The sequence below is a fragment of the Megachile rotundata genome, chromosome 2, assembly GCF_050947335.1.
Source record: "Megachile rotundata isolate GNS110a chromosome 2, iyMegRotu1, whole genome shotgun sequence".
In the NCBI taxonomy this organism is placed as follows: Eukaryota; Metazoa; Arthropoda; class Insecta; order Hymenoptera; family Megachilidae; genus Megachile; species Megachile rotundata.
In genome coordinates, this window is record NC_134984.1 from 6231138 (window position 1) to 6247366 (window position 16229).

Consider the following 16229-nt stretch of genomic DNA (forward strand, 5'->3'; position numbering starts at 1 on the left):
TTTTCATTTGGTTGATAGTTCTTTGTGTTTTCCACCTAGTCATCCTAATTACGATCCCTGTGTGAGATTTGAACCCCTTGTTAAACACGCTAACAGAGTTTTTAAATTATATTATACGCCTCACAAGGAATTATCAATTGACGAATCCTTAGTTGGGACATTATGTCATTCGAGTATAACCCAATACTTGCCAAACAAAAAACATCATCGCTGGGGCATAAAATTTTGGATGTTATGCGATGCCGTTTCAAAATATTGTTTAACATTTTATTGTTACAAGGGCGCAAAATCAAGAAATAATAGTGACAAAAATACGTTTGGACTAGGATATAATGTTGTGATTAATTTATTAAATGAAAGTAATTGTCTACATCAAGGATATCACGTCTTTGTTGACAACTTTTTTAGTAGTATTGAATTAGCAAGATATTTATATTCCAACAATACTTATTTAACCGGAACTATCAGACGAAATAAAAAATGTATTCCCGATCATTTAAAAACAGTTAATGTAAATGAACCGAAATATTTCAAAGATAATAATGTGCTCCTTTGTGCGTATCGTGAAAAGAAAAGCGTAAAAAAACCAGTAATACTAATTTCAACTAAATGCGAAGAAAAAAATGTGACGATAACAAAGAAAAAACACGGTAGAGAAAGGCATTCAACAAAACCTGCTATCATTCACTCGTACAATACCTTCATGGGAGGTGTAGACGAATCTGATAAAATGTTATACACATATCTTGATGAACGTAGAACTGTAAAATATTGGAAAAAGGTTGCTTTCAATATCATGAATCGCATGGTTTTGAATGCTTATATTATTTATAAAAAAAATGCGAATAATAGAGCAATGACCCGGTTAGATTTTATTTCACGAATTATTTTTGATATTGGGCGTGAATGGATGAAAGAGAGGAGGGTACGACTTTTTCAACGTGATTTTATAGACGAAAATAGGCTACGTTTAGTAAAGTTGCCACAACGCAACTTACGGAATTGCGTAGTGTGTAGCACTAAAAATAAGAGAAAAAGATCGCATCTGATTTGTGTATAATGTGAAAAGGGAGTTCATCCAACCTGTTATCATAAACATCAATGTTTTGCATAATAAAAGTTACTTCCAATAAAATATTATTTGTTTTTCAATTTTTTCATATTTTTAATTTATAACATATTTTACGAAAAATATACTATATATATATATATATACTATATATACATTTATATACTATACATTTATATATATATATATTTATATACTATTAATTTAGAATAGGTAACAACAAAATACAAAATACTGACAGCGATGCGACGCGCGACGTATACATATATGCGCCTGAAAAACTGAGCGCGTTTCTACAAATATCGGGTGGGCCCTCAATTGTCAGTTTCGAGCAAATGCCCTGGCTTTTTTCGACACGAAATCTAAAGAGCGCGAAAGTGGCTCGTGGTACGCAAACGGTTAAAAACACTTTAAATTTATTTTAATATTGTTACTGTTAAATAATCAGGATCGGAGAAAATCAAAAACTAATAACACACTATGGGATGAGGACGCGACAGGGAAAAAATAGTAACTCTACTTTTCACCTTTAACTTTCCGTTTTATTTTACAAGAGTGGCCCACGACCGAACTCTAAGACTCGCAGTGATCAACTGACTAACTTTCGTACTTAAAACACGCACCCCCACACGCCCTGATGCATTCTCATTCGGAATCATTCTTTCCTCTTCATTCATTCTCCACTCTAAACCAATCATTCAACGATACACGCGTATTTCTCAGGCATTCCTCGAACTCGGACACCCAACGCGACACTCGACTCGATGATCCAAACATCCTCTCGCAAACGCTATGCAGCATCCACTCGAACTCAGGCAAACCATTCGTTAACGCATCTCATTCACACCTAAAATCTTTAAGCCTAGACTAAATATAATAAATTGGGCAAGGATGTGGCGGCCGCTAAATCGACGCCACAACGCTTCCAATTACAAATTAATTATTTAATGTTAAACATAAAGAATACACATATTAACTTTAAAATTAATTAATAACGATGAAATAACTTTTTCATACACCAATTTACACCGCGCGCGTTTTCATTTCACGAACAAGAAGAAGGAAGTGCATTTTTCAATTATTTTTTATTCTAACATCGTGCATTGCTTGCACTGCAAAATGACACCACATGCTAAATTTTTTAATTTTTTTTTTTAATTTTTTTTTTTGAGCGTCTCTTTCTTTTTGACTCGCTATCCTCTTCGACGTGAGAAACTTTTATCGTCAATTAAACCAATAAATATAGTCCAAATTATGTCGTGTTTGGTCTTCTTTTAATCAGAAAAATGTAAAGAATCTATTGATAAAAGTTGGATCTCGAAAAAATCAAAAATAAAAAGTTTTATATTTGTATATGTTTTGTTTTACGGATATACCGACCCTGGATCATGTTACATTTCTCGGCGATCGAGCTTCATGGCATCTGAAGGGGTCTTCCCCCCAGTGGTGGGGATAACTTTGGTGCACATATCGTACAGATCATTTGTGCACCTATCGAATATTTACTGTACTCCAAAATTGCGCCGCAGTGAAACGGTTAATTTCTACTATTTATTTACAGTCAACCCTCCCATAACGCGGTACTCTCAGAACGCGGTTTCCATATAACGCGGTACGCACTCACCGCGTTATAGGAGGGTTGACTGTACTTAATTCTAAGATAAGGTTACACATGAAAAAAAACGTAGACGTGATTAATAAAACTGATTTATTAAAATATATTTTGATTCCGGGATTCCCCAGCTTCGGCCCCGGCCCCGGCCCCGTACTGGTTGTGGCATTATATGCGCCACCTGCCGCAACGCGGCCGCCGACCTCTTCCGTTGCCGGCGGCTCATCTGCAATGAGATAAAAATAGTGAGGTGTAAAAATATTTTCGGGTCTGGAGTTTTACATTTATATAATATTGGGTTGGCAAGTAAGTAATTTCGGGTTTTTAGTGTGAAATAATACTCAATTTATTCTATACAAAAAATGAACTTTAATCAGTCAAGTATTTTCCATTCTGTTCGATGACTTTTTGCCACCTTTCTGGTAACTTCATGATCCCGCGCTCATAAAATTTCTGGTCCTTAGCAGCAACAAACTCAACCACGTGCGATTTGAGGGCGTCGATATTACTGAAATTTTTACCATTTAAGAAGTTTTGTAAACTTCGAAATAAATGATAATCCGATGGTGCAAGGTCGGGGCTGTATGGGGGGTGCGACATCACCTCCCAACCAAGCTCCAATAATTTGGTACGTGTTGCTAAAGATGTGTGAGGCCTCGCATTGTCGTGGTGGAACACGATTCCTTTGCGATTTGCCAATTCTGGCCTTTTCTCTCTGATTGCTTCCTCCAATTTCACAAGTTGTTGGCAGTAAACATCTGAGTTGATCGTTCGGTTGTTCGGAAGCAGCTCAAAATACACAACACCTTTGTAGTCCCACCAAATTGACAGCATTATCTTCTTTTGATGCAACTCAGCTTTTGATATGGTTTGCGCTGGTTCATCATGCTTGGACCATGATCTTTTTCGATTAACATTATTGTAGACAATCCATTTTTCATCGCCAGTGATAATTCGTTTCAAAAAAGGGTCGATTGCATTACGTTTGAAATGCGTATCACAAATGTTGATTCGTTGTGTTAAGTGAATTTCTTTCAATTCGTGCGGAACCCAAATATCGAGCTTCTTAACAAGTCCAAGACGTCTTATATGATTTTCAATCGTTGTGTGCGATACATTCAACTGTTTTGCAATCTCTCGCACAGTTATATGACGATTTGATTCAATTATGGCTTTCATTTTGTCATCATCAACTTCAGAAGGTCGACCAGAACGTTGGTCATCTTTCACTGAGAAATATCCAGAACGAAATTTTTTGAACCAATTCTGACACGTACGTTCTGTTAAACAATCCACGCCATACACTTCGCATATTTCTTTGTGAGCCTCAGCTGCTTTCTTACCTTTATGAAAATAAAAAAGCAATATGTGTCGAAAATGGCTATTTCTGCACTCCATGTTAAAACTGACCGTAAACCAACAGTTGTAAACAAAATTACACGAAATTTGTTTCTATAGCAAGCTAAATGTATCGACTACCAAATCTAAAAAGAAAAGAATTCTAACATTGACAAAAGAATAACAAAACAAACATAATGCTATCTACTGGCGCAAACCGAAATTACTTTCTTGCCGACCCAATAGGTACTATAGTATTCTCTCTGTAAATGTTAAAAAGATCTCTACCGTAAATGTTAAAATTCTATCCCCACTACTGGGGGGATCCCCCTCGAAATCTGTCAAAAATGAAACACGATCGGTCGCCGAAACGACGATGATCGAATATCGGTGAGACACATACTAATGCAAGCAAAGGAAAAGATTGTAACTTTCTTATTTCTTACTATTTTTTCATGAAACTTTTACTGTTGTATTTGTCTAGATTTCCTGATTAAAATGACACCAAACATGATATAATTACTTTAACAATTGTGTGTGTAACGAGTGATTAAAGTTTTTAACATAAAAGAGGATGGCGAATGGAAAAGAAAGAGAAGCAGAAGATTGACGAGTTCGGCAAACATGAAACACTCATGCGTCTTCTGCCTTTTAAATTCAAAAATCAAAATTCTTTATTTTTGGGGTTTCATCAATGAAGCTTTGGTTATCGTATTCGTTTCGTTTTTCTGATTAAAATGGTACCAAACACGGTATAATTAAAATCATAATTACTTGTATAGCAAGCCTTTAGAAGGAATTCGCACCTCTACCGTAAATGTTACATCCCAAACTTTTATGGCTTGTTACATAAGTAATTACGATCGTAATCATATCGTGTTTGGTGTCATTTTAATCAGAAAAACGAGACAAATACGATGGTAAAAGTTCCATTGACGAAAAACCAAAAATAAAGAATTTTAATTTTTAAATTTAAAAGACAGAACACGCGCGTGTCTTTCATATTTGCCGAACGCTCGAAACTCTATCCCTCTTTGTCTTTTGTATCGCTATCTCTTTCTATGTTCGGCACACTATAAAAAATGTAGGACCTCTACCGTAAATGTTACAATCGAGACCGGCAAAAGTAACATTTACGGAGTGAATACTGTACATGCTTTGTAATGAGTCGAACGTAAAAAAAGATAGCAACACAAAAACTGTTACAATCGTATTCGTTTCGTTTTCCTGATTAAAATGACACCAAACACAATATATTTACAACAATAATTACTTGTGTAGTAAACCATATAATTTTCGGATTTTCACACTTACGGCAAACTGTACATTTACTGCAGAGATACGAATTCATTCTAACTTGACTTGCTACACAAATAATTATGATGTCCATTATATCATGTTTGGTGGCATTGTAATGAGAAAAACACGACGAGGAATTGTTATTCAACTTACACGAGTAGGTTGCGGTTGCAGCGGTTGCGGTAGCGGCAGTTGCGGCAGCGGCGGTTGCGGCTGCGGCTGCGGCGGTTGTGGCAGCGGCGGTTGCGGCTGCGGCGGTTGCGGCTGCGGCAGCGGCTGCATGGGCCACGGCTGCAGCGGCTGTATGGGCTGCGGCTGCGGCAGCGGCGGTTGCGGCTGCATGGGCTGCGGCTGCGGCAGCGGCGGTTGCGGCTGCGGCGGTTGCGGCTGCGGCAGCGGCTGCATGGGCCACGGCTGCGGCGGCTGTATGGGCTGCGGCTGCGGCAGCGGCGGTTGCGGCTGCATGGGCTGCGGCTGCGGCAGCGGCGGTTGCGGCTGCATGGGCCACGGCTGCGGCGGCTGTATGGGCCACGGTTGCGGCTGCATGGGCCACGGTTGCGGCTGCATGGGCCACGGCTGCGGCGGCTGTATGGGCCACAGCATTTGAGGCGGTGGCCTCATTACAATTTGTTCGATCTGATCTGCATGAAAAATGTAATATAAATCTTACATTTTTTGTATATTCTACGCAACATAACTGTTACGTAGCTTTTGGCCTCCTACAACTATATGCAAAATAATATTCTAACCATCTTCACGCAGAGGTTCCATTTCTTTTGTTCTTCTCTGAAAAAGGAGAAAGAGATTATTTAATTAATATGCTATGGAAAATGCCGTGATAAAGATTAAATGAAATAAGTGGAAGAATAAATAGAAATGTCGGAGACGTACTTACCGCTCGCACGCTTTACGTAGAAATGATTTTTGTTTCGTGCCCCTACCCGCAAAATAAGCGACACGCGAAAAAATCATCCCCACCACCAGGAATAAGGGGAGGGACCCCAAAAGGAGAGGGAAAGACCCATCGACATACGATAAACATTGGGGACACTACACATGAAATTGTAAAACTTTTCTATTATTGACTTGGTTTACATATAACTTTCACCAACATATTTGTAACATTGTTCTGATTAAAATGCGACTAAACACGGTGTAATTTGAATTATATTTACTGGCAATATCTTATTGTGGTAAAGTCATCGATGTACGCTCAACATTTGAAATGACAAATAAATATGTGCTGAATTACACCGTGTTTGGTCTCATTTGTAGGATATATATCAGGAAAGGTTATTGATAGGGTGTCAATAATACGTGGGCGATTTTAAAGTAAATGACTGCGATTCTTTGACTGACGTTTTCTCAACGAGAGTCAATACAAGAGTGTCTTCATTGACACGATCCTGTCTTGAGGACACCCCCGTCAGCGTGGCTGTTTAGGGCACTTGGGTCCAGCGAAGTTCCCTGAGGAAGGGGAAGTGCGACGACAAAAAGCGGTTGGCCAGTGTCGACTATTCGTTACTTTCTGTTTTCTAACACATTTTAATTTGAAAAATATTACAAATATATTGGCGAAAGTTTTATTTAAGAAAAATCAAAAAATTATTTTAAGAAAAAAAATACGCCGATTTCGAAATGCACTAAAAAGTGTAAAGTAATTTCTATTTCCTAATGAAGTAATTTCTATTTCATTCAGTCATACAATTATGTAACAGATGTGAATGAAACCTATTTACTCGTTAGGTAGCATATTAAATACATTTCAACCTTTCCGGAGGCGAAAATACTGAGGTATTTTTAATTTTGCGCCGCCTTCGAAAAGGTTGAAATGTATTTAATATGCTATCTAACGAGTAAATAGGTTTCATTCATATCTGTGACGTAATTGTATGATTGAATGAAATAGAAATTACATACTTCATTAGGAAATAGAAATTATTTTATACTTTTTAGTGCATTTCAAAGTCGGTGTATTTTTTTTCTTAAAATTATTTTATTCGAAGTCGGTTACAAATAAAAAAATTTCATTATTACATTAGGATTGTCCAACCGAGATGTTATTGTTTCTTTGCGCTTGGTGTCCTTCACTCGCTGTCCTTTTCTACGTTCGGCACACGTGTGCAAAACTTGACACCCCACAGATGTGTAGATATCGAGTATTTACAGTATACAACTTTTTTATTTTTCGTTTGTTTGTATTGTTTACTTTCGCTCATTGGTTTCGATCATGAGCTGTTTCTTTCCGTGGCAACGTCAGTTTGTTATAGGCGAAGCTGTTAGAAACATTGCCGGCCTTGAACAAACAGTTCGCGTGTATTCGCGATATTATATATCGTTTATTTATATTTATTTATTTATTTATTTATTTATTTTTTTTATTTATTTTTTTTTAATTTTTTTTTTTCATTGACTTTTTATATTTTTGAATATTTGATTACACAAGTGGAAGTAGTGCACAGTGAAAATGGACATAACAAAATACAAAAACAAGAAGAGTGTGCGATCGAATAGAAGGACATCCCTGCGCAACAGAATTCGGGCGCTACATCGAGCGAACACCGCATCACAAGCAAGTACATCACAATTACAAATTGTGTCATGTGTATCAAGTAATGATTGCAATGTGTCTGAATTGTCCGACGACAAAAGTAGTAACATGAATTTAATAAATAACAGTAACAATAATAATAATAATAATAATAATTTAGTAGAAATTAGCGACATTGAAAATTTATCAGAAAACATTTGTCCGGACGAAACAGACGTTAGAAATACTGATACATTGACATTGCAATCAGCACCTGATGCATGTAGTGAAGAATATGTAGACGCATGTAAAATGCAAAACGACATTGACGAAGAAGTCGAAAATGTCGTTTTGCATGTAGATAGTAATATTGATGTAGGTCGTTTGTGTTCTGCCGAGATTAGTGGACGAAGCATCGTAAATTTTGGGCATGTTTTTTCGGAGTTACAAAGATTGTCAGCCCATTGGCAGAATTCATGCCAGTTCACTGATCTCGTCATAACAAAAACGACGCATACCGGTCTCAAAGATATTTCGTTGAATGTCGAATGTGTCACTTCAAAGGTGATTTTTGGAGTGAACCGACATCTGACGAAATATTGGATGTCAATCAAGGTGCCGTAATGGGTACCATATTGACGGGGACTGGATATGCACAATTAGAAGAATCGTTAGCTGCAGTAGATATAAAAGGTATGAACAAATATACGTTTGCCAAATGTCATGACGAAATGTCCAAAGCTTTAGCCGCCGCTGCAGAGAAAGAAATGCAGGAGGCTGCTAAAGTGGAAAGACAATTAGCAATTGCAAGGGGTGATGTCACTGACGGTATTCCTTATATACCTGTGATAACAGACGGTTCCTGGATGAAAAGATCGTATCGCAGTGGCGGTTACGATTCTTCATCCGGGGCGGCTATTATCATGGGTTATTATACGCGAAAAGTTTTATTTGTCAGCGTGCGAAACAAATATTGTTGTATTTGCGCACGCGCTAGTAAATTAAATATTCCGGTCCGCGAACACGAATGTTACAAAAACTGGGGAACTAATCAGAGTTCCACCAGTATGGAAAGTGACATCATCCTCGAAGGCTTTCGTTGCAGCTTAGAAATGTGCGGATTAATATATTACAAATATATTGGCGATGGCGACAGCAACGTTCTTAAAAAATTAAGAGATTTCCCACCGTATCAAAATGTTGTTGTGGAGAAGATTGAATGCATCAATCATCTTCTCCGCAACTTCTGTAAAAAAATAGAGGAAATTAGTAAGAGTGGTGGTCGAAGTCTCTTAAAATTAAGAAAACTTGTTGCCCAAAATAGTAAATCGTTTCGTATAAATATTACAAAAGCTGCAACGTTTCGCCGCAATAGCGATGCAACTTGGGAAAATAAAATTGCTGGACTGATTAAAGATTTAACTAATATTCCTAGCCACATTTTTGGGGAACATAAAGATTGTTCCTCCCTTCCATACTTTTCCAATGAAGAAATAAAAGAAGGCGAGGAAAATCTTGTTCCCCAATTACAAATGGCAGGATTATATGCAAAAATAGAATATGCGATGAAACGCATTATTGATAACGCAGAAAGCGTATTATATAATTGTACCAGCAATTCTGTAGAAAGTTGCAATGCTATTATTGCTAAAATGATCGGTGGCAAGCGTATTAATTTTGCACGAAGAGGTTCTTACCAAGTACGTGTAAAAGCATCAGTACTCCAATTTAACACTTCGAAAGCGCTGAGTACTGCTTGCTGCACGATTGGTAAAGTGCCTCCAATTCGAGCAGTAGAGGTTGAAAAAATGAAAATGAGACAGCGCGCACGATATGCGCTGCGTGTTAAGACAGCGTTAGAATTGGGTGCACCTGTTCGTAGATCAAAATATGCGGCCAAAGCGTTTAGAGCCGATAAAGATTATGGACCAAACGCGGAACGGCCGGATATTGAAGATAACATCTACAAACAGTTGAAAGCCAATTTTTACGAAACGCTATTCAATCAACAGCGTAATAGAGACGTGTTAGAATATGTAACGCGGGGTCAGCATGCCAACCCGCAATGGCATTATACACGTCGAACGCTGTTGACTGCATCAAATTTTTCGAAAGTTTGTTGCAGAAGGGATACCACGTCGTGCAAAAATCTCATAAAAAATATTCTTTACCCTCCTAAATTAACGAGTCTTGCAATTAAGTGGGGTAAAGAAAAAGAGATTTTAGCACGACAAGAATTGGAGGAGATTCTGGGAATCAAAATCAATGAGTGCGGATTATTCATTGATTCTGAATTCCCATATTTTGGTGCGTCGCCTGATGGCATTGTTGCAGAAGATACAATCGTCGAAATTAAATGCCCTTATGCAGCGCGACAAATGTCTCCAACCGATGCAGTAATAAATAAAATCGGAGAAATATATCGAATTTTTAATAAAAACGATGACACCCGCATGAATGAAAAGCACGGGTATTATTATCAAATTCAGGGGCAACTGCACATTACGCAACGAAAGTATTGTATCTTCGCGATATGGACGCCTTTCGGAATCAAGCATGCAATTGTTGAGCGCGATGACACATTTTGGCAAATGAAAATGTTATCACCACTCAAACAATTCTATGAGGAGTGCTTGGTTCCCGAACTAATTGATAGCAGAGCGGCAAGAAACATGCCAATTCGGGAGCCGCAATTTTGTTTGAATGTACAGCAAGCGACTAAAAAAAGGAAATTGAACGAATAAGCGCGATAACTTGCATTTCAATTGTATTGCGCTAGTTCGATAAATTTTCGAGTCGCTTGGGAAGAGGTGGTGGGCACATTCTACTTATTACTAGAATATTTTTGTAACATTGATTTAATCATTTTTTTACGATCATAGTTTTTCTTGTATTTGTGATTAACCCTTTGCACTCGAGGGCTCCGAAGCGGAGCCATTTAAAATTTGTCTTCAAACTCGAGGGCTCCGCTATGGAGACAACGCAAATAATTTTCAGTTCATAATATAAGGACAAATGGATTTAAGAACAATGACTTTTCTTTTAATGCGCATATCATTTACTTATGTGTGAATATGATTTTTCTATTGAAAATGCTTGGAGTTGCTGGTAAAATGAATAAATAAAAATTTCGAGTGCAAAGGGTTAATAATAATTGCTTCTAAAAGTTATTAATACATGAAGGAAATGCATTGTAATAAAGGTCGCAGTTTGAACTGGCTTAATGATCGCGATATAAAAATATGACAAAACATAAAGGTACGTATAACAATATACAGTACATAGGTACGTATAGCAATATACAGTACAAAGCATTTCTTACACTGCATGTTATATTTTCTTACTCCATTTTTTATATTGCATGTTATATTTTCTTACTGCATTTTTTATATTGCATGTTATATTTTCTTACTCCATTTTTTATATTGCATGTTATATTTTCTTACTGCATTTTTTATATTGCATGTTATATTTTCTTACTGCATTTTTTATATTGCATGTTATATTTTCTTACTGCATTTTTTATATTGCATGTTATATTTTCTTACTGCATTTTTTGTACTGCGTGCTATATTTTTAGTAGTAGATGTTAAACATAATTTCCGTAGTAATAAAACATAAAATGTTATGAATTCTGCAAATTTAAAACGCTCTTTAAAATAATTTTGTACTAATGCATCTATGCAATCAGCGTAGTAGGTTTTATTTTTACAGATATTTAAAGAAATATACGGCTACAATCAGCACATTTAAGAGGGCCATTGTAACAGCTGCTTTGAAAAGAAGCAACAGAAAAAGTGGACGAGGAAAGAGCGAGAGAATAAGACAGAAGAATGCGAATCGGTAGGCAAGGAAAACGCGGTGGGCGGGTTAGATTTAAAACGTTGAACGGAACAATGTAAAAATTATCGATAATTTTTAAATCTGTTTATATTGTATTACATTACAAATTCTTTCTCTATTAAAATGTACAACATAAGTATTACAATTTTGAATTAATTGTCAAAAACTAAATAGTATTATATAACTAAATAACTAAATACTATAACTATTAATTGGTAAAACATTGTCATCCGATTGATCCTTAACTAGAAGTATCATTTGGCGAAATAAACACAGTTCAACCTCTATACGGATTTTATTTCTTACACCTGACCTTTGAATATTTTTCTCTTGCAGGAATAGCATTAAACTAATCACATAAATTATTTTTGTAAGTATGTAACATTTTTTTTACCATTATATCTATATCTACGTTAAAAAATATTTAGAGTTATTGCAATTATTAGAAGCAGTACATTTTAATAAAAAAGTCTTTTTATTACGCTGTTATGCAGGAAATCACTCCGTTTATGTTTTAAAAAAACTTTATTTCTAAACAACAACACTTTACAATGTAGACACTTGTTACAAAAGTATTTATAGAAAGATCTCGATATTTGACTCGTCACAAGACAATCTGACTCCTTCGTAATATGAACTCCGAATATCTCGCGCGCACCTGCCTGCTTCTGTTTTTATACTTTGCTTATCTCCGAATTGCGTTATTGTCTCGACCTTATCTTATTTGCATCTCCTGAACCGCGCGTTATCTTCTTTACGACTTCTGACCGGTGAGAACGCATATGCTTTATTTATAAATTTTTTCTCTTCTATCTATTTTTCATATAACTAATTATTTCGCCTCGTAGTAGCAATCGATTCTTGTCTTATATCTGCGTTATTTCTTCCGAGGAACGCGCAGCGGCAACGCGCTAAATGTATAAAGATCTTATATTTCATGCGATACGGTATCTTTTTCGAACCAGTTTAGTATATATTATTTCAGACTAAATAATAAACAAATTATTCATAAATACTGCGCCAAACGTCGTAAAGAAATGACTAATTTGCTGAAAAAACAAACTAACAACCATAAACGGTTATTAAAAATATATTCTTTTACTTCCATAAAATTGCAAAAAAAAATTACATGTGCATACATCCGCATATAAAAATTTTTTAAAAATCGATGCCGCGGGCACCCGCCGACCTTGCTACGGCACCACCGTTTCGCCGCAGCGTACCAAAAACCGAATTTTGCCTCGTTTCGTGAAAAGAAAGATACGTTGGAGAGACAAGGATCTATCTATCCTTGTCTAGAGCTTCCCAGTTCGCCACCAGAGGCCCCCATTCTCGATCTTGCGTTCCTTCCAATTAGACGTTGCCTTTTAAGAGATTTACCAATAAGAGATCGAGAATCAATAGAGATATGAGCGTGTGCGCGATCAAGGGCAGAGTAATTCAAATTTCCCGCGCTTCGTATAAATCATAGTGGCAAGTCACGAGCCAAACGATCTAAAAATTAAAGCTGCGAAATTTTCTTTAAAAAACCGGGAAAAAGGAAAAAAAATAACATGAATCTGGAAGACAAGAAAGCTTTGAACATCCTTAACGGGATATGTGTCATAGACAAGGGATATGCATTTACCCATAAGTATTACCCACTGCACAAGCGAATCTGTTTAAATTGCGCTCTAAGGATAGCTCCTGAAATGAAAGATAAGTGGTGGCACATAGGTAAGAAGAGCAATGTTAAGTATTTTATAATATTCTAGTACACACACATTTATATAAATATATATATATAGCGCCCCATCATTGTATCATCAATGAGAACGTACAAAACCAAATACGATGTATCAAGTGCAACCGAAGACTATCGAACATTCGACCGGCGGTGGCATGCACTGAATGTCGAAATGGAATTCACGATTTCGACAAGGATGACGAAGAAGCATACGAGACGGGGGTCCTAATAACCAGCGAGATAACACACCCTATAGTCTTATTTGAAAATGTCAAAATAAGAAACGGGCAACTACAATTATATAATGATTAATAATATTATAAAAACTTATAATTTTTATTTCAAGTAAAAAATGTTTATCATTTAAGTTCAAATAAATCAATTATTTTGTTAAAAAAAAAAAAAAAAAGGAAAATGAACATATATATTTACTAACCCTAACAAATAAGATATACATTTTAAATACGTGCTATATATATATACATATTAACAATGCTTCAACGAACAAAACGACGCCATATTAATTATTGTAAAAATGGCGAGAAGAGCTGGCAAACGAGCCGTGTTGAGAAATTTGAGGAAGAAAATACAGAAAAATTTGAGCAAGGTAATCCAAAAACATATAAAATATATACATATAAAACTAAATAGAACAAATTATCATATAATTTAGGAGGAGTCCACTAATAAGTGGAACCTGATTAGAATTGAAATTCCTGACACCCCGTACAAGGATTATAAAAAAATAAGCAATCCTAAAGATCCAAGGCGAAAATATTGGAAGTTATTATGGCTGTAAGGGCAGGGAGCTGCGTCACCCAGAAATAATGAAGACAACTGCCGCTGTACAAAATGTATTATCTACAAATTTGCCAAACAACAGTCTCTGGAGGACCAGAGACCTTCATAAGGGGGAAGGTGTAACGTCCCGAGAAGAGTTTTTTTATTTTTGCAGTCTTATGTTAAGAACAATCCCTTACCAGCAGTTCTATTACCGACGGTATAAACTATTACCGGCAGTATGTCAATTACTTTATGTATTTAATTTCGACGGTCGGTAATCGATATATTTATATATATATTTTGTATTTTTAATTTTCAATAATTGTTTTGTTTTCAATCCAAAATGAGTAATATGTTTCATTAAATTAATCAAAAGTAAAGTTAATTTATTTTAAACAAAGTTAATGTATTATTTTATAAGCTATTGCAATAAATGTACTATTCTATATGGAAAATTTCGCACTGCTACGTGCCTACGTGCCGCGAAGCTAGCCCCGAATTTCCTGGAATCCTAGCAAAGCTTAGAGAAGGATAGAAATACATTTTACAATTTCGATATTATTAATTATCAAAAACTATTAGCTAAACAAATCAGTTAATATATATCAAGCGTACTAATATTATGTTATCCGGAATTAAAGTCAAACGTTAGTTTATTACAATATATATTGTAAATTATAATATTATTCAATGGAATGTTCTAGAAGCATCCTATGCTTATACATTTAGCTCCGATCCGTATAGAAGTCGTGCGTAGTACATAGAAGGAGATAGAAAATGCAATTTCATTAAAACACTATTAAATTACTATTTTCATATCAGGAATATAAATCATTATGTAGAATGCGATATTAATAATGTAATTAAATCGTTTGTTTGTACAATTAATGTCTAATTACGAATTTATACGATAATTATATATTTCGACATTATGGGGGTTTTCCGAGAATTCGCCAGGCTGGCGAGTATAAAAGGCCGAGCGGAGCTCGCCAAAATCACAGAACAGTTTTCGAAGTCGAGCCAGTTAGAAGTCTTCAGATAAGTATAACCGGAACAGTTTTCGCTGTCAGGAGCCGCAACGATTCTTAATACTTGACTGGTAAAGCGGGTATACGCCATTTGGATACTTGGTCGTGGGCCGTTCTAGTAGCTAGCTAACGCAGGCTCCCCAATTAAGCGATCTGGTTTTGGTTGTCAGTATTCGTTTTGGCTAAAAGGGTCATGGACCATTAGTTGTCGAGTCAGATAATAAAAGAGTAACTGTTCCGAAAAGTAATTCATTTAGATTCAGATAAATTTCGATAATTCGAGTTATTAAAGGAATACTGTTCTCACGTTAGCGTAATTTACGTAGTCGACTACACCGCGTTAGATAGTAGAATAAATCTATCTAATTTTTGCGAAAGCGTATTTAGGTGCGTTTAGAGAATTTCACTTAGGTCGAATTCCTCGCGGCGGTAGATTACAAAGCGCTAACATTATAAAATCTATAAAATTTCGTTTATACAAATCTAGATACCGAATTGCTCTTAGATTATAGCGTCGAGCACAAAAATCGAATATCAAATTTAGTTAATATTACGAATGCGAAGTTTGCTTTATCAGAGACCCGATTCAGATACGGTCCAATATAAAGTATTAGATTGCGAGTTTCATATCGTTAAATTCACAATCACCAATTACATATTGTTTAATTTATCAAATTCTATTACTATTATTATTTCAAGATCTATTTAGTTTCTCTATTCTAATTAATCAATTATAATCTATATATTTTCCTTTATTTGTTGTATTGTTATTTGTTAGTTCTATTTCTTATCGTTTTATTGAATAAATCTAATTGTTGAAAGATATTGACCTGTGGATTTCACTCCTTAACCGCACACCACACGAATCCCACAATCTTAATTAGTAGAAATCGAGTCGTTTAGGGGTAAAAGCCGCTCTTTACCTTTTAGCGCTTGTAACTAACTAAACTTAGGTTCTAGGGACGTTACACGATTACCGGAATCCATACCAATTACTTTTG

General features: G+C 35.9%; 2 protein-coding genes across 2 annotated transcripts; one reads left to right on the plus strand and one right to left on the minus strand.

Annotated features, from left to right (window-relative positions):
- Positions 1-2749: 2749 nt before the first annotated feature.
- Positions 2750-6836, minus strand: LOC143266663 (uncharacterized). The gene is made up of 3 exons (XM_076542198.1): positions 6068-6836; positions 5472-5959; positions 2750-2907 (listed from the first exon to the last, which is right to left on the minus strand). The coding sequence occupies exons 1-3, from the start codon at positions 6087-6089 to the stop codon at positions 2764-2766; spliced, it is 654 nt and encodes a 217-aa protein (XP_076398313.1). The 5' UTR covers positions 6090-6836; the 3' UTR covers positions 2750-2763.
- Positions 6837-12825: 5989 nt separating this feature from the next.
- Positions 12826-14468, plus strand: LOC143266664 (uncharacterized). Its single transcript, XM_076542199.1, has 2 exons — positions 12826-13407; positions 13479-14468. Exons 1-2 carry the CDS (start codon positions 13245-13247, stop codon positions 13727-13729), a joined length of 414 nt encoding a protein of 137 aa, XP_076398314.1. The 5' UTR covers positions 12826-13244; the 3' UTR covers positions 13730-14468.
- Positions 14469-16229: the final 1761 nt, after the last annotated feature.

Bases quoted from the DNA above. Each gene is read 5' to 3' on its own strand.
- LOC143266663 (XM_076542198.1), bottom strand. From the start codon at position 6,089: ATGGAACCTCTGCGTGAAGATG. The intron at 5,960-6,067 runs GTTAGAATATTA...TTTTTCATGCAG, and splicing joins GGAACCTCTGCGTGAAGATG to ATCAGATCGAACAAATTGTA. The intron at 2,908-5,471 runs GTAAGTTGAATA...ATCTCATTGCAG, and splicing joins TGCAACCGCAACCTACTCGT to ATGAGCCGCCGGCAACGGAA.
- LOC143266664 (XM_076542199.1), top strand. From the start codon at position 13,245: ATGAATCTGGAAGACAAGAAAGCTTTGAACATCCTTAACGGGATATGT. The intron at 13,408-13,478 runs GTAAGAAGAGCA...ATATATATATAG, and splicing joins AGATAAGTGGTGGCACATAG to CGCCCCATCATTGTATCATC.